Raw genomic sequence first — 23,234 nt, 5'->3', positions numbered from 1 at the left:
CTTGACACATGATAAATGTGTGTTGATGTTATGATTAATAATATATTTGGAAATGAGCCGGAAGTCACCAATTTTTTCTTTGATACCCTTTGATACTGATTATTGATTCAGTTTGTTAAGGTTACTCCCAAAATAGTTGCATAGGTGATCTAATTATGAGTGTCACAGGGGTGATATCATAGTTTTGGTTGAAAAATGTTTCCATTCACAGCCCAATTTTCCATCCACTTTAAACTTTCTCAGAACTCTTCTATTGTCCTCAATTTTCCCTGCTTAGACTGAGGCCAAAAGATAACTTTTTTTAGGCCAATTTAGAGTAAATCTAACAAGCTGTTTTAGATTTATGGAACTAAAAAATATTTTTTACATCTTTGACAAATGGTCTAACCTTTTATTGTTTATGTACATCTTAAGAATAGTTTGTTCTGAAAAGTTTACTTTAATCTTGGGCATTAGTCCTTAGTCAGATATAGTGCATAGGACAGGTTTGGCAAATATTAATTTCAAAATAAAAAAAGGTAACAAATTCATTATTGATGTAATCTCTGCTGGCTGCTATTGTTAGAAACTGTAACTTGCTGGCACCGTCTGACTGAGATTACAACACAAAGGCCCCTGCCTGGAGAAGAGTTTTCCTGAGTGGTTCAGTTAGTTGTGTTCTTCCTCTGTGTGGGGAACAGCACCCTTCAACTCCACCTATTTAAAGAAAGGATCATGGAATGTAGGTTACTGCTTTTCCCCCCATGATCATAGCCCCTGTAAAGGCTGATTCCCCACTCTGGCACTTCGAATGAAGAAGGTGGGGGCGATCAAGGACTCTAAAAATTAATACTTGCCACTCCAGGCTTGTATTAAACTTCCAAGGTTACAGCTTTTCTCTGACCTTGGATTGGTAGATGCTGCCAGCACCCAAGTGCAAAACCCCTTTGAGAACCCAGGAAGGCGCACTTGGGAATTCCTTCCTGTGGGGTACCCCCAAGCCCTTTCACCCCCCTCTGGGGAAGAGCTGAGAAAGAAAAAAGGGAAATCAGCTGTTGCCACCAGCTAATTAAACAATATGTGCACAAACCTCTTAAGACACAAAAATCCAATCCTGTTCTTAAAAAAGGTAAATTTTATTAAAAAAAAAAAAAAAGAAGAAGAAGAACATACATCTGGAAACTCAGTCTATTGCTAGATTTTAAAAGAGTAACTACAAGGATTAAGCATCAAGAATAGTTTTCTTGAGGTCCAGCTTAAAGGTTTCAAGCAAAACAAAAGCACCTGAGGTTAGCACAGAGGAGTCCACAAGCCATAAAGAAATAAAAGGGATAAACCTAACTGCGTCTTTCTAGACATTTCCTGATCTACTTATATATCTGGGGTTTTAGATGAGTCGTTTCGAGGTATGATACTGATGATTTTTCATACCTGGCCCAAAGCTTCTTACAGCATAACTGCAGCCCTGTCTGCCTCTCCCCGGAGAACGACAACAGACAGACAAAAGGGGAGTCTTGTTTCAATTTTAAAAAGTTCTAGCCTTCCCATTGGCTCTTTTGGCCAGGTGCCCACTCACTTCCTTTTACCTATACGTAGCAGTGAGATTTTTTAACCCTGGAGCAATTAGAGAACAGCTACTAAGAGGGATTTTATAGCTACTGGCTGGCTGGGTGTCCATAAAAGGGAACTATCCCTCACTCCCTTCATTTATCACTGCCCCAGAGCAGGGAAGACATATCAGCCCCTCCTGAGGACACCACATGGGGAGAAAGATAAATTAACTATATCCAAAAAGTCATCTGTGACAACTGAGGGGAGGTGAGATGACCAGCCTGGTATGGGCATTTTTTAAGAGGTGCACATCACACACACAGTTCATCAAATGTGTACACTGAGAGCTTGCAGTCCTAATAAATGTGTCCCTGCACTCTCTTAAAAGTGTCCATATACTACCCACAGCTTTCAAATCCTTGCCACCCCAAACCCCTCCCATCCATAACCCCCCCAAACGCAAACCATCACCTGCAATGCATTCCTCTCTACTTCCCCCTCACTGCCTTGGAACCTCCTTGTCCCAAGTTCCTTCCTCTGACATACTCTCCACATTTCTCCCAGATGTGTGGGTCTTCCACCCTGCCCACTCCACTCCTCCTCCCAACCACAACTGTCAAACCCTCTTCTTCCAGCTGCCACATCTTTTTTGACATCCTTATCTCAGCTACCAAAATCCTACCAACTCCTTCCATGACAATTATTAAACCTCTGACCCCCATTTGTCAAACCCCCAAACTTCCTCAGGACCTCTGACAGCATCTCTTTTTTTCATCCTTTCTCAACTTCCAAATCCCAGGACCAGGTCTACATGAGAAATGTTTGCTGATATAGTAATGTTGGTTAGGGTGTGATTTTTATACCAGCAAAAGCTGTAGTGTAGATGCAGTTACATCAGCAAAAAAAGTGCTTTTGCTGATATACCTTATATTATTCAAGGAGCTATACCGGTAAAAGCACTGTGGCTGATATAAACTGTGTCTTCACTAGGAGGGTTTGCCAGTATAGCTATACCTGTAAACCTTTTCTAATAGAGACTAGACCAAAGTCCCAAAGGACACCTAGCCTGTAGCAGCAAAATAGACAGGTATAGAGGGATATCCAATCGATAGCATTTGGTGGACATGGGGAAGATGATATTTCTGACTCATCTGAGAAAAATATTCAGATATCTGGCATGAAGTGGGCAGATTGTCTGGAAGATGTTCAGTTTTCCTTCGAGTGATTGTGTACATATACATTCCACCAGATGTGTATGTACGCTCAGTGCACTGGAGTGTGAGATTTTTGTACCCCTACATGGCACATATATCTCTATTGTTCTTGTGTTCTCAGGTGAGGGCATAAAAGGGGTGTGTGTCCACCACCTCCCTCTCACTTCCTTCTTACTGCCTGTGGCGAGAGTTGGAGTTCCTTGTAACATTAGCTTTGGTTAGCCAGCTTTGGAAAATGTTCTCTATATAGTTAGTATAGTTGTAGTTAGTATTTATGATAGGATAAGATAGATAGTTTGGGTGTAGTTTTATTAGTACCTGGAGGATTTATTATGAAAAAATCCCCAGGTTTTAAACAGTGTGCCATGAGCAGGGATGTTATCTTTGTCACAGATGGGCACAAGAGCTGTCTGTTTTTTCTGGGTGAGGGACAGAAGGGGGACAAATGCCCTATCTGTACTTTCTTTTGCACCCACACTAAGAAGCAGAGTGACTATCATCTTAAAAGTTCACCTCATGAAGGAGGTGATAAGACCTGCAATTGAGCCAAGCCCCAATCATGACCCAGAGGATTCTGGATCAACTCAGAGTGCTACTCCAGCTACTTCTGACTCCAAATGTAAGTCTGGGAGTAAACATCATCCTTCCCCTTCTCTATTTGAATTGGAGTGTTCTAAGCATTCAGGCTCTGACATTACCTCTAAGGGTATGTCTACACTATGCAATTAGGTCGATATTATAGAAGTCGATTTTTAGAAATCAATTTTATGCAGTCGATTGCGTATGTCCACACTAAGCGCATTAAGTCGGTGGAGTGCGTCCTCACTACCGTGTCTAGCATCGACTTATGGAGCGTTGCACTGTGGGTAGCTATCCCACATTCCCGCAGTCTCCGCTGCCGATTGGAATTCTGGGTTAAGCTCCCAATGCCTGATCGGGCAAAAACATTGTCGCGGGTGGTTTTGGGTACATGTCATCAGTCGCCCCTCCCTCCGTGAAAGCAACGGCAGACAATCGTTTCGTGCCTTTTTTCCGTGCAGACGCCATACCACGGCAAGTGTGCAGCCCGCTCAGCTCAGCTCACCAACACCGCTGCTGTTGTGTCCTGGGTGCTGCTGGCAGCAGATGGTGCAGTAGGACTGCTAACTGTCGTCATACACCACTTCCGCTGCAATTCTGCTGCTATTGTCTCAATAGTGAATTTCTCCATGTTATCTGTCATGGGCTCCTGGGTACGTGTGTTCTTCCTCGGGAAATGTGCGTGGTGCTAACCATCATCCTCCACCACTTCTGCTGCAACTCTGCTCTCCTGTTCTCATGAATCCACCTTGCAGGTCCTCTCGCCGTTCTTTATAAATATCTATTCTTGTGGCATTGGTGTTTAGCCACTGATTCCGCTGCAACTCTGCTCTCCTGCAGACACCATACCACGGCAAGCATGGAGCCCGCTCAGATCACCACAGCAGTTATGAGCATTGTAAACACCTCGCGCATTATCCTGCAGTATGTGCAGAACCAGAACCTGCAAAAGCAGGTGAGGAGGCGACAGCAGCGCAGTGACGAGAGTGATGAGGACATGGACACAGACTTCTTTCAAAGCACGGGCCTCGGCAATTTGGACATCCTGGTGGCAATGGGGCAGGCTCATGCCATGGAAAGCCGATTCTGGGCCCGGGAAACAAGCACAGACTGGTGGGACCACATAGTGTTGCAGGTCTGGGATGATTCCCAGTGGCTGAGAAACTTTCGCATGCATAAGGGCACTTTCATGGAACTTTGTGACTTGCTTTCCCCTGCCCTGAAGCGCAAGAATACCAAGATGAGAGCAGCCCTCACAGTTCAGAAGCAAGTGACAATAGCCCTCTGGAAGCTTACAACGCCAGACAGCTACTGGTCAGTCGGGAATCTATTTGGAGTGGGCAAATCTACTGTGGGGGTTGCTGTGATCCAAGTAGCCAACGCAATCACTGAGCTGCTGCTATCAAGGGTAGTAACTCTGGGAAATGTGCAGGTCATAGTGGATGACTTTGCTGCAATGAGATTCCCTAACTGTAGTGGGGTGATACACGGAACTCATATCCCTATCTTGGGACCGGACCACCTTGGCAGCCAGTACGTAAACTGCAAGGGGTACTTTTCAGTGGTGCTGCAAGCACTGGTGGATCGCAAGGGACATTTCACCGACATCAATGTGGGATGGCTGGGAAAGGTACTTGCATCTTCAGGAACTCTGGTCAGTTTGAACAGCTGCAGGAAGGGACTTACTTCCCAGACCAGAAAATAACTGTTGGGGATGTTGAAATGCCTATAGTTATCCTTGGGGACCCAGCCTACCCCTTAATGCCATGGCTCATGAAGCTGTACACAAGCAGCCTGGACAGTAGTAAGGAGCTGTTCAACTATAGGCTGAGCGAGTGCAGAATGGTGGTAGAATGTGCATTTGGACATTTAAAAGCATGCTGGTGCAGTTTACTGACTCGGTTAGACCTCAGCGAAACCAATATTCCCATTGTTATTGCTGCTTGCTGTGTGCTCCACAAAATCTATCAGAGTAAGGGGGAGATGTTTATGATGGGGTGGGAGGTTGAGGCAAATCGCCTGGCCACTGATTATGCGCAGTCAGACACCAGGGCGATTAGAAGAGCACGGCAGGGCATGCTGTGCATCAGAGAAGCTTTGAAAACCAGTTTCATGACTGGCCAGGCTATGGTGTGACAGTTCTGTTTGTTTCTCCTTGATGAAAACCTGCCCCCTTGGTTCACTGTACTTCCCTGTAAGCCAACCGCCCTCCCCCCTTCGATCATTGCTTGCAGAGGCAATAAAGTCATTGTTGTTTCAAAATCATGCATTCTTTATTAATTCATCACACAAATAGGGGGATAACTGCCAAGATAGCCCGGGAGGGGTGGGGGAGGAGGGAAACACTGGGTGGGATGGTGGATGAGGGGAGGAGGGAAGGACAAGGCCATACTGCACTTCATAACTTCTTGAATGCCAGCCTTCTGTTGCTTGGGCAGTCCTCTGGGGTGGAGTGGTTGGGTGACCAGAGGACACCCCCCGCCGCGTTCTTTCTTGGGTGAGGAAGCTATGGAACTTGGAGAGGAGGCAGACGGTTACACAGGGGCTGCAGCGGCGGTCTGTGCTCCTGCTACCTTTCCTGCAGCTCCACCAGACGCCGGAGCATATCAGTTTGATCCCCCAGTAGCCTCAGCATTGCATCCTGCCTCCACTCATCATGCTGCCGCCACCTATCATCTTGATCCTGCCACCTCTCCTCTCGTGTGTCCCTCCTGTCCTCACATTTATTTTGTGCTTTCCTGGACTCTGCCATTGCTGGCCTCCACGCATTCTGCTGTGCTCTTTCAGTGCGGGAGGACTGCATGAGCTCAGAGAACATTTCATTGTGAGTGCATTTTTTTGCCTTCTTATCTGCACTAGCCTCTGGGACGTAGATGATAGGAGCGTTGAAACATTTGCAGCTGCAGGAGGAAAAAAAGGGAGAGTAGTATTTAAAGACACATTTTAGAGAACAATGGGTAGACTCTTTCACGGTGAACCAAGCTGTTAACATTACATAACACATGTGCTTTCGGTACAAGTTCACATTTTGCCTCTTATATTGAGGGCCTGCTGGTTTGGTGTGAGAGATCACACATGTCGGGCCAGGCTATAGAATTCGGCTTGCAGGCAGCCATGGTAAGTCACAGTCTTTCAGCTTCTTTCAACCTTCATAACATGTGGGAATAGTTTCAAAGAGCAGTGCCTTCCTTTCCCATACCAAGCACCCATTGGGTTGGCCATTTAAAAGGAGGGGCTGTACTGGCTGTGAATGCATCCCAAGTCTTCAGGGCAAATTAATCATTAAACACGCTTACTTTTAAATTATGTATTATATTTACAAAGGTACACTCACCAGAGGTGCCTTCTCTGGCTTCATGGTCTGGGAGCCTGCCTTGGGAGGGTTGGGAGGGTATTGGCTCCAGAGTGATAAAACAGGTTTCTCCACTTGCCTGGTATGCGCTATCCTCCTCCTCCTGATCTTCCTTGTCCCCAAAATCCTCATCCCTGTTGCGTGAGACTCCGCCCTTGCAGGTGTCCATGGACAGGAGTGGGGTAATGGTAGGGGCATCCCCTAGAATTGCATGCAGCTCATCATAGAAGCGGCATGTCTGGGGCTCTGACCTGGAGCGGCTGTTTGCCTCTTTGGTTTTTTGGTCAGCTTGCCTGAGCTCCTTAATTTTTATGCAGCACTGCTGCGGGTCCCTGTTATAGCCGCTGTTCATCATGCCCTTGGAGATTTTGGCAAATATATTGGCATTTCGTCTTTTGGAACGGAGTTCTGATAGCACGGATTCGTCTCCCCATACAGCGATCAGGTCCAATACGTCCCATTCAGTCCATGCTGGAGCTCTTTTGCGATTCTGGGACTACATGGTCACCTGTGCTGATAAGCTCGCCACGCTGGCCAAACAGGAAATGAAATTCAAAAGTTCCTGGTGCTTTTCCTGTGTACCTGGCTAGTGCATCTGAGTTGAAAGCACTGTCCAGAGCAGTCACAATGGAGCACTCTGGGATAGCTCCCAGAGGCCAATACTGTCGAATTGCGTCCACACTACCCCAAATTCGACCCATGATGTCAATTTCAGTGCTAATCCCCTCATCGGGGAGGAGTACAGAAGTTGAGAGCCCTTTAAGTCCACAAAAATGGATTCATTGTGTGGACGGGTGCAGGGTTACATCGATGTAACGCTGCTAAATTCGACCTAAACTTGTAGTGTAGTCCAGGGCTAAGTCTCAGACTGCTCTCTGAAAATCATCTGGTAAAACCTCTGGTACTGGTTCAAGGCCTCATAAATGGAAGCGCTCACTTCTTCTGTCAAGCGTGGCATCATCAAAAAGCAAAAGCAATTTTGGGTTGCATCAATAGAGGCACAGTATGCAAGTCACAAGAGGTGATAGTACTGCTCTACTCTGTGCTGGTGAGGCCTCATCTTAAGTACTGTGTCCAATTTTGGTCACCAATGTATAGACAGGAAGTAGAGAAACTGGAAAGTATCCAGAGGCAAGCAACAAAGATGATCAAAGGAATGGAATGCAAGCCACCCGAGATAAGGCTGAAGGAACTGATTATGTTTGGTTTGGAAAAGAGGAGTTTAAGGTAGGACATGATAGCAGTCTTCAAATACTTGAAAATCTGCTATAAAAAAGATGGAGAAAAGTTGTTCTCTCTTGCTGGAGAGTAAGAACAGTAGGACAATGGAACGGACTGCTTAGGGAAGTTGTGGAAGCTCCTTCACTGGAGGTTTTAAAAAAAAAGGCTGGATAGCCATCTGTCTTGGACGGTTTAGACACAACAACTCCTGCCCTCGAACCCCTCGGTGCCAGCCTAGAGCACCCTCCTGCACCCCCAACCCCTCAGCCCTACCCCAGAGCCTGCACCCCGAGCTGGAGCCCTCATCTTCTCCTGCACCCCAACCCCCAATTTTGTGAGCATTCATGGCCTGCCATGCAATTTCCATACCCAGGTGTGGCCCTCGGGCCAAAAGGTTTGCCCACCCCTGGGTTAGACTACATAACCCTTGCAGTCCCTTCAAACCCTATGGTTCTATGAGTCTATCAACTCCGGCTCCCTCAGGGCCATTGAGTCTGGTCTTCACCTGTGCTGGGTCCTTCCCATCATACATAAGCTCCACTGGATCCATCAGCACCAATACATTTATCCAAGGTGCCTTCTACTCAGGACTTCCTGGCTGCTAGGGATCTCCTTTGTCTTTCCCTTCCTGGGTCTCCTCAGATTCAGCTGGTTCTGGCATTTGCATACCCAACACCGACAATTCACCTAGCTCTGATGCATCTGGCAACGATGATGCACTTGGCTCCATCGATGCTTCTGGCACCGACACATTTGGCACCTATGATGCATTTGGCTCTTCTGGTGCATGCAGCACAGCTGATATTGACATCTTCTCTGGCTTTTTGACCACTTCAACCAGTACCTTCCACTGGTCCTGGTGTCTTTCCCATATGTAGGCCATGAAGAACAGCTATGGTAACAGCTTTTCTTTATCCCGAAGCAGTTTACATGTCTACTTCATCGGACAGGTGTGGAGGAGCACATGGTTCGGACAGAGATATTCCATGGAGGAGAATCTATTAAAGGGGATTCTCTATATCCTAGCAAAGAGCAGAGGATAGAAGTTGATGAAGTACAGGTAGGAACTGAAGAGAAACAATAAAATGAAAGAGTACCATTCAATTACATCACATGAAGGCAGACAACTAAAAAGTGACAGATTTTATACGTGCTTGTACATAAATGCTAGAAGTCTAAATATTAAGATGGGTGAACTTGAGTGCCTGGTATTAAATGAGGATATTGATATAACAGGCATCACAGAAACTTGGTGGAATGATGACAATCAATGAGACACTAGAATACCAGGGTACAAAATGTATAGGAATGACAGACTAGGTTGAGCTGGTCAGGGAGTGGCACTATATGTGAAAGAAAAGAAAGAGTCAAATATAGTAAAAATCTTAAATGAATCAAAAAAAAGTGGAAGTCAAATCCTAGTGAGGTAAATAGAAAGGAGCATAAACACTGCCAAATTAAATGTAAAAATGTAATAAGAAAAGCCAAAACGGAGTTTGAAGAACAGCTAGCCAAAAACTCAAAAGGTAATAACAAAATGTTTTTTAAGTATATCAGAAGCAACCAGTGAGGCCCCTGGATGATCGAGATACAAAAGGAGCATTTAAAGATGATAAAATCATCGCAGAGAAACTAAATGAATTCTTTGCTTCAGTCTTCACGGCTGAGGAAGTTAGGGAGATTCGCAAACCTGAGCCGTCTTTTGTAGGTGACAAATATGAGGAATTGTGACAGATTGAAGTGTCACTAGAGGAGGTTTTGGAATTAATTGAGAAATTTAACAGTAACAAGTCACCAGACCAGATGGCATTCACCCAAGAGTTCTGAAAAGAACTCAAATGTGAAAGTGCAGAACTATTTACTGTGCTTTGTAACCTGTCCTTTAAATCAGCTACTGTACCCAACGACTGGAAGATAGCTAATGTAACGCCAATATTTAAGAAGGGCTCTAGAGGTGATCCTGGAAATTACAGACCGGTAAGTCTAATGTCAGTACCGGGCAAATTAGTTGAAACAATAGTAAAGAACAAAATTGTCAGACACATAGAAGAACATAAATTGTTGTGCAAAAGTCAACATGGTTTCTGCAAAGGGAGATCATGTCTTACTAATCTATTAGAGTTCTTTGAGGGGGTCAACAAACATGTGGACAAGGGGGATCCAGTGAACATAGTGTACTTAGATTTCCAGAAAGCCTTTGACAAGGTCCCTCACCAAAGGCTCTTATGTAAATTAAGTTGTCATGAAATCAGAGGGAAGATCCTTTCATGGATTGAGAACTGGTTAAAAGACAGGGAACAAAGGGTAAGAATAAATGGTAAATTTTCAGAATGGAGAAGGGTAACTAGTGATATTCCCCAAGGGTCAGTCCTAGGACCAATCGTCTTCAACTTATTCATAAATGATCTGGAGAAAGAGGAAAACAGTGAGGTGGCAAAGTTTTCAGATGATACTAAACTGCTCAAGATAGTTAAGACCAAAGCAGACTCTGAAGAACTTCAAAAAGATCTCACAAAACTAAGTGGTTGGGCAAAAAAATGGCAAATTAAATTTAATGTGGACAAATGTAAAGTAATGTACATTGGAAAAAAATAACCCCTATACTGAGGGATAGCTCAGTGGTTTGAGTATTGGCCTGCTTAAACCCAACGTTGTGAGGTCAATCCTTGAGGGGGCTATTTAGGGATCTGGGGCAAAAATTGGGGATTGGTCCTGCTTTAAGCAGGGGGTTGGACTAGACCTCCTGAGGTCCCTTCCAACCCTGATATTCTATTTTTTTTCCATATGTACAATATGATGGGGGACTAATTTAGCTACAACTAATCAGGAGAAAGATCTTGGAGTCATCATGGATAGTTCTCTGAAGACGCCCACTCAATGTGCAGTGGCAGTCAAGAAAGTAAACAGGATGTTAGGAATCATTAAAAAAGGGATAGAGAATAAGACGGAGAATATCTTATTGCCTTTATATAAATCCATGGTACGCCCACATCTTGAATACTGCATACAGATGTGGTCCCCTCATCTCAAAAAAGATATCCTGGCATTAGAAAAGGTTCAGAAAAGGGCAACTAAAATGATTAGGGGTTTGGAATGGGTCCCATAAGAGGAGAGATGAAAGAGGCTAGGACTTTTCAGCTTGGAAAAGAGGAGACTAAAGGGGGGATATGATAGCGGTATAAAATCATGAGTGGTGTGGAGAAAGTGAATAAGGAAAAGTTATTTACTTGTTCTCATAATATAAGAACTAGGGGCCACCAAATGAAATTAATGGGCAGCAGGTTTAAAACAAATAAAAGGAAGTTCTTCTTCACTCAGCGCACAGTCAACCTGTGGAACTCCTTGCCTGAGGAGGTGGTGAAGGCTAGGACTATAGCAGGGTTTAAAAGAGAACTGGATAAATTCATGGAGGTTAAGTCCATTAATGGCTAATAGCCAGGATGGGTAAGGAATGATGTCCCTAGCCTCTGTTTGTCAGAGGGTGGAGCTGGATGGCAGGAGAGAGATAACTTGATAATTACCTGTTAGGTTCACTCCCTCTGGGGCATGTGGCATTGGCCACTGTTGATAGACAGGATACTGGGCTGGATGGACCTTTGGTCTGACCCAGTATGGCCATTCTTATGTTCTTAAGCTGTACAACAAAATCTCTATGGACAGAAATTCCATGTCTGAATAATAAGAGAACAGCGGTAGGAATATACTACTGACCACCTGGTCAGTATGGTGATGGTGACTGTGAAATGGTCAAGGATATTAGAGAGGCTATAAAAATAGAAAATTCAATAATAATGGGGGATTTCAACTATTGCCATGTTGACTAGGTACATCACCTCATCACCTCAGAATGGGATGAAGACATACAGTTTCTAGACCCTATTAATGACTGCCTCTTGGAGCAGCTAGTTTTTGAATCCACAATGGAAGGGGCAATTCTTGATTTAGTCCTAAGTGGAGCACAGGATCTGGTCCAAGAGGTGAACATAGCGAAACTGCTTGGAAATAGTGACCATAATATAATTAAATTTAACATCTTTGTGTGTGGGGGGGGAGAGGGGGTGGGGGATGAAATACCAAAGAAGCCCACCACAGGAGCATTTAACTTCAGAAAGGGGAGCTATACATAAATGAGGGAGCTAGTGAAAGGAACAGTCACAAGAGGGAAATGCCTGCAAGCATTAGAATTGGAAAAGTTATAGAGAAGGGCAACAAAAATGATTAATTAATGAGACTGGGCTCTCAACTCCCCAACTGCCCCTTTGGGTTGGTGGAAGCACACCTGGTGAGAACACACACCACTGACCCCAGCAGGGTAGTGTGGGCATGCACCACTACAGTAATTACTGTCGTGGCTGTAAATAAACCTAATGTAGGTCCACTTAAGTTTTTAGTGTAGACATACCCTCAAGTGTCCTCCCATCTAAGTCTGAAACTAAATATGCAGAAGTCACAGTTACAATCCACTCAACATATAACTTCATAGGCGCAAACCTTCACGTCACATCAGCCATAGCTTATCTCCGAAAGTGGGAGTATCAATTTATAGCTGCCCTTTCCAACAGCCTCAGGTCCAACCTGGCAACAACAGTGCATGTCTGCTTTCAGCTCCTGAGCCACATGGCCTTGTGCACATACAAAACTCTGCACGCCAGATATCACCTTCTCTTTCTGCGGGACTGGCTTCATTTGGTATATTGCTCTTCCAAGCATCCTCTGGACATGCTAAGGTAGTGTCAGTCTTTCCTCTAAGTCAAACAATTAATTGTGTGGTGTTTTTCCCAAAACCCTATTCATTTAAGGCTGAAGAAGCACCTTGCATCTTTGTAGAGCCCTAGCATTTTACTTGGCCCACACTAGATCCTAGATCTTCTTCCAGGCTTTTCATAAACTATGCTGAAAGGATTAAAGATCAGTCAGTGTCATCTCCATGAATTTCACATTGGAACTCTGACTAATAAAATCTGTTCTGATGTTGCTAGATTCTTTCCTCCATTAGAAATAATGGCTCAGTCCATGCTCAGGGTATCCCTAAACTTGTGACCTCCAGATGCTGGGACTGGATGACAGTGGATTGCTAGATAATTGCCCTGTTCTGTTCATTCCCTCTGAAGCATCTGGCATTGGCCACTGTCAGAAGAAACAATGCTGGGTTAGACGAACCATTGGTCTGATCCAATATGGCCGTTCTTATGCTTTTCACATCAGCTTTCCTGAGTAATGTTTCAATAACTGATATATGCAAGGCAGCGACACAGTCATCTGTGCATACTTTTCCAACTCATTATGCCATCGCTCAAGCCTCTTGTGACGATGCCAAGTCAAGGTTACAGTCTCTGTTCAGATGATCCAAAGTCCCTCCACCTGTAAGGGAAGTGCTGATGCATAATCTACAGTGGAATGTATATGTGCTCAATCACTTGCAGGAGAAAAAACGGTTACTTACCTTGACAGTAATTTTGTCGAAATGTGTTGCGCACATACACATTCTGCTGCCCTCCCACCTTCCCCGCTGCTTCCGACATTACTTACTGTGGTGCAAAAGAATGGAGAGATGGGCAGCGGGCACATACTTTTTATGACCTCGCCTGAGCACACGTGGCACCTGCACCACCTAGTGGTACTGTTGGTCTCTGACTTGAGCGCGCTGAGCGCACACACATTTACAGTGGACTGTGTATGTGCACAACACCTCCCAAAGAACAGCAGTTATTGTAAGGTAAGTAACCGCTTGGTCTTCGTTCAGTGAGTAAGTGGTGGATCACATACCAGTATGGGTGGTGGATCATCATGGGGTTGTGACTTATACTGAAAAATAATATTTGAGGAAAATATAAAGATTTCTGTCTCGGGCCCCTAGATATGGTGTAGACAAGGATTTAGGGCAGAGTTAAGAAAGAAAAGTCTCATTCATGTTTCTAACAAGTATTTAGAGTTTTGGTTTTTTTAACTATAATGTTCAATAAACATTTCATTTTAAAGTGTGTATACGCTCACAGCATTAACTGAGTTTGGTTGTGAGAATAGTGTTTCATGAACAAAGTCAATATACAATAGGACCACTTTTCTGCTCTAAATTACACTAGTGCAAATCCAGAATAATTCCATTGTTTCAGTATAAAGGTCATGATATCAAAAATTTAAGCAGCATAAATGAGATTTATTTTATTTTTCAGGAAAAAAGAGTTAAGAATAATACTATTTCATCTCTTAAACATCCTGTCCACACCAAACTGATTAAATTCCTCACTCCTCATTACTCAATTGAAGTCAGTGGCAAAGCACCCACTGACTTAGATTTGGATCAGGTCCCCCTGTATACCTCTGAATACATAACTAAAATTATTAAGGGCTTCATCCTGTGAAATTCTGGGCACTCTCAGCTCCATTGACTTCACCAGGAGTTAAGGGCACTCAACTTTTTGCAGGAGTGCTGAACATCTAGCAGGATAAAGACCTTAGAGTTATCTCAATTTTTCTATCTATTTTTATTGCTCTTTCATATATATAACTAACATTTTCCAAATGCAGGACCATGTAAAGCAATGGTAAACAGGTGAAACTGCATTATGCCCGAGCAGAATTTGGCTCAGTTTATAATCAAGCTTAATGTAAGAGTTCTGTAGACAGCACATTACGCTGAAGTCTTCCATCATTAGCTTTGCAACAAAGATCATACTGCTAATTTACTTTCATGGTATTTTCACTTGGCTGCATAGTTTGTTGAAATGATTTTTGAAATGGTTTTTTAGCAGATGCCTAGTAGTGCATGCTGTATTGTTAAGGTTGCAAAACAGTTTTCATTGTAACCTGCTATTTTTGCATACTCATCATTTTTAAATATGCACACCCCTTTAGCTGATATGTTCTATATTAGATTTTTGCTTGAAGGTGAATTATTATGGTTTTTTTGAGAATTTAGCAAAATTCCTTCAGCAATATTAGAGTTATAGAGAATGAAAAAGAGTACACTTTTCTCATTGCAAAAACAAAACTTTTGAATTGAATCCACTGATTGTAAAAACAATTGAAGTTTGAAACTTGAAAATTGACAAGTATATAATCCTGGGATGGCACAACTATGTGCTTCCCCATACCCAGAACAGATTGCATAGTCTAGCCTAAAATGAAGGGAAAGGGGGAACCCACATTAATATGTCCTTATCTTGCACATTTAAAATGATATAAACATTATTAAAGTATTTGTCAAAGTTAGGGAAAAAGTGGTATCTATGGAACATTATTTTTTTAAAGAATCTTTATGCTTTCTCATGCGTTACTCAATTTAATAGCAACACTTGCTAATGAATGCTTATACTCTGCTGCATCATTCTATAAGAATTAATCTAATATATCATTCAGTAACATGGAACTGTTGTGATTTTTGGGCCTGCTCCTGCTGTCACTGAAATCAACAGTAAAACTCGCATCAATTTCAATCTGAACAAGATCTGGCCCTTTATTATGGAGATGCTGTGGACATCATGAATCCACCAATTAGGTTTAGTCAAGTTTTGCACATAATCAGGTATTCAACATCTACATTGTGTATGAAGAATGCAGAGTATTCTTCCCAAACTGACAGCATATACTCTTTGTGCACTGAAATGCTAAGAATTTACAATAAAATTTGTTAATGTGTTTGAGTTAAAATTAATTTTGTTCTTTTAGAAATTTAGTACTTGTCAGACCTTTTTGTGTCCCAAATGATATTAATAACAGAATAATACAGATTCTTTGAACTTTACATAGAGTCAAAAGTCATTAGTTTTATGCATAAGTTACATTAGGTCGGAATTAATTATTATAGATTAATAGACAGAGCCAGGTCAATAACTTGTATTACTCTTCATTAGTGCTTTTGTGTCATCAAGATTTACTGAGCCAATCGTCGATCTTCTTCTCCAGCTAATTGGCATGATGCAGTTTTCTTGTTTGTCGTGAGTCAGTCGTTGTGAGGGAAGTGTACAAGTGTCAAGTAGGGTTGTCAGGTGTCTGATTTTCCACTGGAACACCTGGTCGAAAAGGTACCCTGGCGGCTCTGGTCAGCAGTGCTGAATGGGCCATTAAAAGTCCAGTTGTTGTGGGGCAGGCAGGCTTTCTGCCCAGCTCTGCCCAGCTCTGGCTCTAGGGAAGCGGCCACCATGTCCCTCCGGCTCCTAGGCATAGGGGCGGCCATGGGGGCTCTGCGCACTGCCCGTGCCCTGAATGCTGGCTCCACAGCTCTCATTGGCCAGGAACCACAGCCAATGGGAGCTGTGGGGGTGGTGCCTGTGGGCAGGGGCAATGCATGGAGATCCCTGGCCCTCCTGCCTAGAAGCCGCTGCTAGAGGGATATGCCCGTCGGTTTCAGGAGCCACCTGAGGTAAGTGCTGCCCCCCTCACCCTTTCCTGCCCCCCCAAATCCCAGCCCAGAGCCTGCACCCCACACCCAAACTCCCTCCCAGAGGCCGCACCCCCTCCTGCACTCAAACCCCCTGCCCCAGGCTCAGCCTGAAGCCTCCTCCCATACCAAAACTCCCTCCCAGAGCCTACACAACCTCCTGTACCTCAACCCCCTGCCCCAGGCTCAGCCTAGAGCCCCCTCTTGCACCCAAACTCCCTCCCAAACCCCGCAACACCTCCCACAGCCCCTCCTACACCTCAGCCCCCTGCCCCAGGCTCAGCCACCTCCTATGCTCCAAACCCCTCAGTCCCAGCCCAGAGCCCACACCCTGTCCCACACCTCAGCCCCCTGCTCCAGCCTGGTGAAAGTGAATGAGGCTGGGGGAGAGTGAGCGATGGAGGGATGGGGGCTAGGTGAACAGGGGCGGGGTCTTGGAGAAGGGGGTGGTGCAAGGGTGTTTGGGTTTGTGCTTGTGACGGGTTCGACCCCCTTGGGACTGTCACCTGATGTGCTGAAGTTACCTCTGAGCCTGTTTTCCTTGCCAACTTGGGACTTCCAGAACCCTGCCTTGTTGAGCCAGACATGCTAGTCTGCTGCAACACAGACCCAGGGTCTGGGCCATGCCCCCAAAGCTGCAGGCTTTAAGTGAAAACAGCTCTGCAGGTTACCTGTCTCTAGCACCCAGACATCCAGCTCCCAATGGGATCCAAACCCCAAATAAATCTGTTTTACTCTGTATAAAGCTTATACAGGGTAAACTCATAAATTGTCCGCCCTCTATAACACTGATAGAGAGATATGCACAGCTGTTTGCTCCCTCAGGTATTAATCACTTACTCTGGGTTCATTAATAAACAAAAGTGATTTTATTAAGTATAAAAAGTAGGATTTAAGTGGTTTCAAGTAATAACAGACAGAACAATGTAAGTCACCAAGGAAAAGAAAACACGCAAGTCTAAACCTAATACATTAAGAAACTGATTACAGGTAAAATCTCACCCTCAGAGATGTTCCAATAGGCTTCTTTCACAGACTAGATTCCTTCCTAGTCTGGGCCCAATCCTTTCCTCTGGTACAGTCTTTGTTAGTTCAAGCAGACGTCTTAGATGAAAAGCAGGGGTGTTCTCATGACTGGCAGCCCTCTTTGTTCTGTTCCCCCTTTTATAGAGTCCTCTTTTATAGCTTTGGCACAAGGTGGGAATCTTTTGTCTCTCTCGGTCCCCACCCTCCCTTCTAAATGGAAAAGTACCAAATTTTAAGATGGATTCCAATATCATGTGACATAGTCACATGTCCTGTGAGACCTCATTCTTCATTACCCATGGGCTGGCCCACACATACACAGGAAGGCTTTCAGGTAAATAAACCTATTCACAACCAATTGTCCTAGTCAATGGAAGCCATCAAGATTCTAAGCCACCATTAATGGCCCACACTTTGCATAGTTGCAATAGGACCTCAGTGTTATACTTCATATTTCTAGCTTCAGATACAAGAATGATACATACATACAAATAGGAGGAATATATTCAGTAGGTTATAACCTTTGTTATGATACCTTACAAGAGACCTTTTGCATAAAGCATATTCCAGTTACATTATATTCACATTCATAAGCATAGTTTCATAAAACATGTGGAGTGCAACATCACAGTGCCATTACACAGTTGGCAACCCTACCCTTCATAGAGGCTGGGAGGAATCCTGCTCCGTCAGGGGGTGTGGACAGTAAACCCAGGGGTGTGGGGAAAATCCTGAGGGAAAAGAATACCTCAGCCCATTGCTAAATGGAAGCATGGGACCCACCGAGGGAGAGAGGAAGCTCTGTTACAATATATATATATAAGTACTTTGGAACCTTGGTATGAAAACTATACCTTTGAGTGCGAAATGTTGTTGTTTGTCATTTACTCTTTAAAAGGTTTCTACAAGTGCACACTAGATGATTTTCAAATTACTTATATCTTTTTTATGAAAGAGAAAAAAATTCCTAGTCTACATTTCATGTTTATAAAATAATTTTTGCATTATAGGAGCACCAAAAATCCTCAACTTGCTGAACTTATGCAATTTCAATATGGCCAAACAAAGGTTTCCCCCCCGATCTTATTACAAAATTTATCAGACAAGATTCCAGACATTCCTAAATCACTGCTTCAGTAAGAGTAAAATGTTTGATCAATTAAAGCAAACTTTAATTTCCTTGAATAGTGATTGAAATACAGGAAAATACCTGTTTTTGGTTATACGAACTTCAGCAGTCTTTAATACCCGATGCTGATTTTTTAACAAATGACTATAACCTTGCCTAAGGCTTGTCACAATGATATCATTAAACCCAATGATTTGAAGTAACCAAATTTATTTTCATTTTTCAATGTCTCTACAATTTGATATGGGTCTTTTAAAGAAATGGCTCTGGTAAAGGTATATATTCTATGAACTGTAAACATTTAATAAATGAGAAATTTACAGCAACAATGAGGCCTTGTTTTGACCTCGTACACATTTTCTTCATAGCTGAGTCATTAACCATTGAAAATGGGATGTATAGTTGAAGCAACTACAGACTCCCATTGACACTATAGGCACCATCACAAATTAACTAATTTCAGTAGATACATGCAAAAATAGATCCAATGAGCTGTCCTTTTAAGCCCCCAATTCAGCAAAGCTCTTAAGCTCAGATATAGCTTTAACCACATGCTTAGGTCCATCCATACCCAGTAGAGAACTTAAGCGCATGCTTAAGTTTAAATATATACTTAAATTTCATTGACGTAAATGGGACATAAGCATGTGCTTAAATTAAGCCCGTGCTTAAGTGCATTGCTGAAGGATAGACTCGAGCACGTGCTTAAAGTTAAGCATATGCTTACTTTATTAAATTGAGCCCAAGCCCACAGGGCTACTTTTTAAGATAAGGACTGTTCATTATGGATGTGACGTGCCAGTCACTGTTCCGTAGTTGAGGATGACTTAAATATTCATTGAGAGAAAGAGAGAGAAAATGACTCAATAGCCCAGGAGTTTGGGTGCCCACTTGGAATTTGGGAGATCCAAATGTAAGTCCCTGTTTCAATGACTATTTGATTATTTATACAGAATGGAACAGCTTCAGTGGGAGAGACTGAAAAAAACCCACTCCAGAGTACCACATAGGCCAGTAAGTAGGGCATTCAGATGGGAGAAGGAGACTAGAGTTCAAATTCCTGTGCCATTGCAGCCAGAAAAGGGATTTGAATGTGATTCTCTTGTATCTTAGATGAGCGCTGTAACCACTGGGCTACAGTTGGTGGGGGTACTGCTGACGCCTCCTCCCTCTGTTTTGTACAAGGTCTGATTCAGTGGCTGTGCTCTGACCATACTTACAGATTGGGCCCCACAGGCGAGTTAGGTGGGGCAGTGCCTAGCTTGAAGGTCCCACTTCAAGGTTTGGGCATGAACTAGGTGCCTGGGCATTAGGATTTAGGTGGCTATGCGTATGCCAGGCAGCAGAAATTTAGGTACCTTGGGGACTTTACTAGCAGAAACTTGGGTGTCTGCAGAGTTATGTGGCAGCTGAGCTGGTGTTTTGAGGATCTAAATTTTGGACTGAGGCACCCAGCATGCCAGTTAGTCACCTGAATCCCTTTGTGGATCTAGCCCTTAGTTTATTTTATTGTTAAAATTAATTAAAAAATAGGTCCTTTAAGATGTGTAGTCAGACCATTTTTAACTCCCACTTGAATGAAAACTATTTAATATATTTTAAAACATCTGTTTAATCTGGCAGAACAAACACTATTATGCACTAAGCATAATTGTACAGTTATTGCATGATGTCATTACAGGGCAAAATTAAGGTTTTTTGAATGCCTTAACTGTGTATTACCATGCCTTAATATGTTTGGATTTCTTTTAACTTTAAACCTTAACTCTGAATTTCCTAGGCTTGTAGTGCTTATTTTTGGGATAATTACAAGATCCCTGTAGTGTTCTTACCATTTAAATACTGAAATGTATTAATTCTTAATTCCATGTTATAATGTAATTTGTATCTGGGAATATAAATAAGAGTTTTGCAGGATCAGGCCTTTTAAGAGAACAATCTGATATTGTTAGAGGCAGCTATATGATACAATGTATGAAAGCAAGAGAACTTGCTGTATTTTTTTTAAAAAAATATTTCTTTGTATTAAATCTAGCTCTTTTTCAAGCTGCAAAAATATTTGCTAATGGAAGTGTAAAATATACTATATATTTAAAGAAAAGATTTAATTTCTTCTTGCCCTCAAGAAACTCTTGTTATTTTAGAAGCTTTAAGATAATAATGTCAACATAAAACAGCTGTATTTGAACATGTTTAACTGGTGACCCATCTGAAGTGGTTAATTATTTTGATTCCTAGAAGACCTCACAAGAAGTAGTAAACCTTGGTGGATGAATGATACATCTGCTTTTCCAACTTCACTTCCAATTAATAACACTCTAAGTAGTCATGGTCGACAGAAGAGATCAGTAAGCATTGAACGCTTTGTGGAGACGCTGGTAGTAGCAGACAAAATGATGGTGGGATACCATGGTCGCAAAGACATTGAGCATTACATTTTGAGTGTAATGAATATTGTAAGTTTGACCCCTCTATATATTAACATAATTAACACTTTTTATAGGATGGGCAATTATGCAATATGGTTTTCTAATTTGAAATAAACAATGCTTTAAAATATGTATCAGCCTGCAAAAAATGATATATAGTAAAATGTTAGTATTAGAAGATAAATGAGACATGCAATGAGATGTGCAATACTATTGTCTTTTCTCAGTCAGGGAGGATATTATGATCACTGTTAAATTATGTTTCAATGCCTTTGGGTTTCATTTTAAATAAATTGACCCTCTAATTACCAGTTATAGTGATTACACTTTTGGTTGGTTCTTTTGTTTAGACTAGCATTCTGAACATCTCTTGTCATGAGTTATTCAGCTGTGAAACAAGTTTATTCTATAAAGTGTTTGTAGTGAAAAAGGTGTAGGGAATATTGATTTATCTTACTGAATAGATTAAGGTTGACTTAGAAATAGTTCTTTAGGTGCCTGTAAGAAGTGTTCAAATTATTAAATTATATTTAATAAGAGAAAACAGACCAATTTTTAAGCATATGTCAAATGAATGGTGTTTCTTGTCTGACTTTGTGTCTTTTCTTCTTTTCTGGAGGTCAGGTTGCCAAACTTTATCGTGATTCCAGTCTAGGAAACGTTGTGAATATTATAGTGACTCGTTTAATTGTTCTCACTGAAGATCAGGTAAGACTGAGCTGCAATTACATTAAACTTCAGACCAATAAACTACAGCATACTTCACAGTGTACCATTATAGAATCCACCTAATTATTGTTTAGAAAGCCTATATTTGAGTATAAAGCCTCATCTGTAATCTTTTGCTATTTTTAAGGAAGGTTGAAATAATTTCAAGGAATATGCCTCATTTATCACCTTAATATTTACCTAATGTAACAGATATCTTCAACTTACTTGTGGAGATTTCAGTGGTAGAGACTTGCAATTACAATTTTATTTCTATGTCTATATTTTTATAATCTAAAATTTTTATATTGACATAATCATTATTAAAGCTGGAAGTGAAAGAATGCCTGTTCAGTAATACACTAACTGAACTCTGGGTCAGATTTTAGAGATAAAAATTGGCAAGAAGAGATTATTCCTAGAAACCACTGCTTCTAATTATAGTCCCATTTTAGTCTTCAAAAGGCTTAACAACTGACCTTAGTAATTTGTTTGGAACATTTCTGGTATGCATGTTGTATTGCAGCCAAACTTGGAGATAAACCACCATGCAGACAAGTCCCTCGATAGCTTCTGTAAGTGGCAGAAATCCATTCTCTCCCACCAAAGCGATGGAAACACCATTCCAGAAAATGGGATTGCCCACCACGATAATGCGGTTCTTATTACTAGGTATGGTTTATTGCAGGTCTTGTATTTATTTTATCTTCTTTCTATGGTTTTCTTGTATTTACTTATGTATAAAACCTATATTTAAAGTAATTTAAGGGGTAGGTAATCTTGAGAGGGTAAAAAGATAATATGGTGCTTGTCTTTGAGAATATATCAGACCATTAAAACATAGATTTTAAAAAATTGGAAAGAAAATGTCTAAGAACTTACAGTACTTACAATTTCAATAACTTCAATAACTGTGCTTCTCATAACTGTGCCCATAAAAGATCTTGGAGTAGATATGATGAATTTGCTTGATCGTTTAAAACTTTTATAGTTGAATAAAAATTCTAAAAATTCTGGGAAAAAGATCAAAAAGCAGGAGAAAAAAATTGTTTTGTTACTACTGTATAATGTTTTCAGTGTAAAACATTATTACCAGTTCCTTGGTATAAATCAGTGTCACTTCACTGAAGTCAATGGAGCTATGCAGATTTACACCAGCTGAGAATCTGGCTGTGCATTTGTTGCTATCTAACTTAATTTAAGAAAAAAGACAATGAAATTTTTAGTGTTCATACCAAGGCAACTTATGTATAAAGGTGTCTTGCTGTACATATTACCATTTCTATGAGCAGGTTCAACACTGTTTACTTTGTAATCTTTCAATCCTTTTAAATACTCTGTTTTCTCTGTGTAGTTACAGGTAAACAAATATTGTACTCTACAAATAGATTGTATTAAAATAGCATTTGACGTGCACCTCTTTCTTAGGGACAGTCTTCTTTTTTTGTAAATATTAAAACAGTGATGCTAGTATTGATCTATATAGCTAAGGATTGTTAATGTTTCTATTAATAATACCCTTTTCAGGGGCATATTGTGTACGCACACCACATGTCAAACTTTAATGGAGGTTTTAGGTATGGAATCAGTGTAGAATAATGCCTTCAAGTATAAGACAAAAATTCACTCCTGATTGGAATTTGAGCATAAAAGCTATGATATTTTT

General features: G+C 41.9%; 1 protein-coding gene across 3 annotated transcripts in view; it reads left to right on the top strand.

The window, feature by feature from the left end:
- ADAMTS6 (ADAM metallopeptidase with thrombospondin type 1 motif 6) overlaps positions 1-23,234 on the top strand; it is a gene marked incomplete at its 5' end in the record, with an annotated part of 323,894 nt that overhangs the window by 22,614 nt on the left and 278,046 nt on the right. For all 3 annotated transcript variants that reach the window (XM_084627958.1, XM_084627957.1, XM_084627956.1), the window contains 3 exons: positions 20,670-20,887; positions 21,485-21,568; positions 22,095-22,240. In XM_084627958.1, the coding sequence (XP_084484084.1) occupies positions 20,670-20,887; positions 21,485-21,568; positions 22,095-22,240 (448 nt within the window). The remainder of the gene's footprint in view (positions 1-20,669; positions 20,888-21,484; positions 21,569-22,094; positions 22,241-23,234) is intronic.

This window comes from Lepidochelys olivacea (assembly GCF_965140295.1).
Source record: "Lepidochelys olivacea isolate rLepOli2 genome assembly, chromosome: 5".
NCBI lineage: Eukaryota > Metazoa > Chordata > Testudines > Cheloniidae > Lepidochelys > Lepidochelys olivacea.
This window is presented reverse-complemented; position numbering and strand designations above follow the sequence as displayed.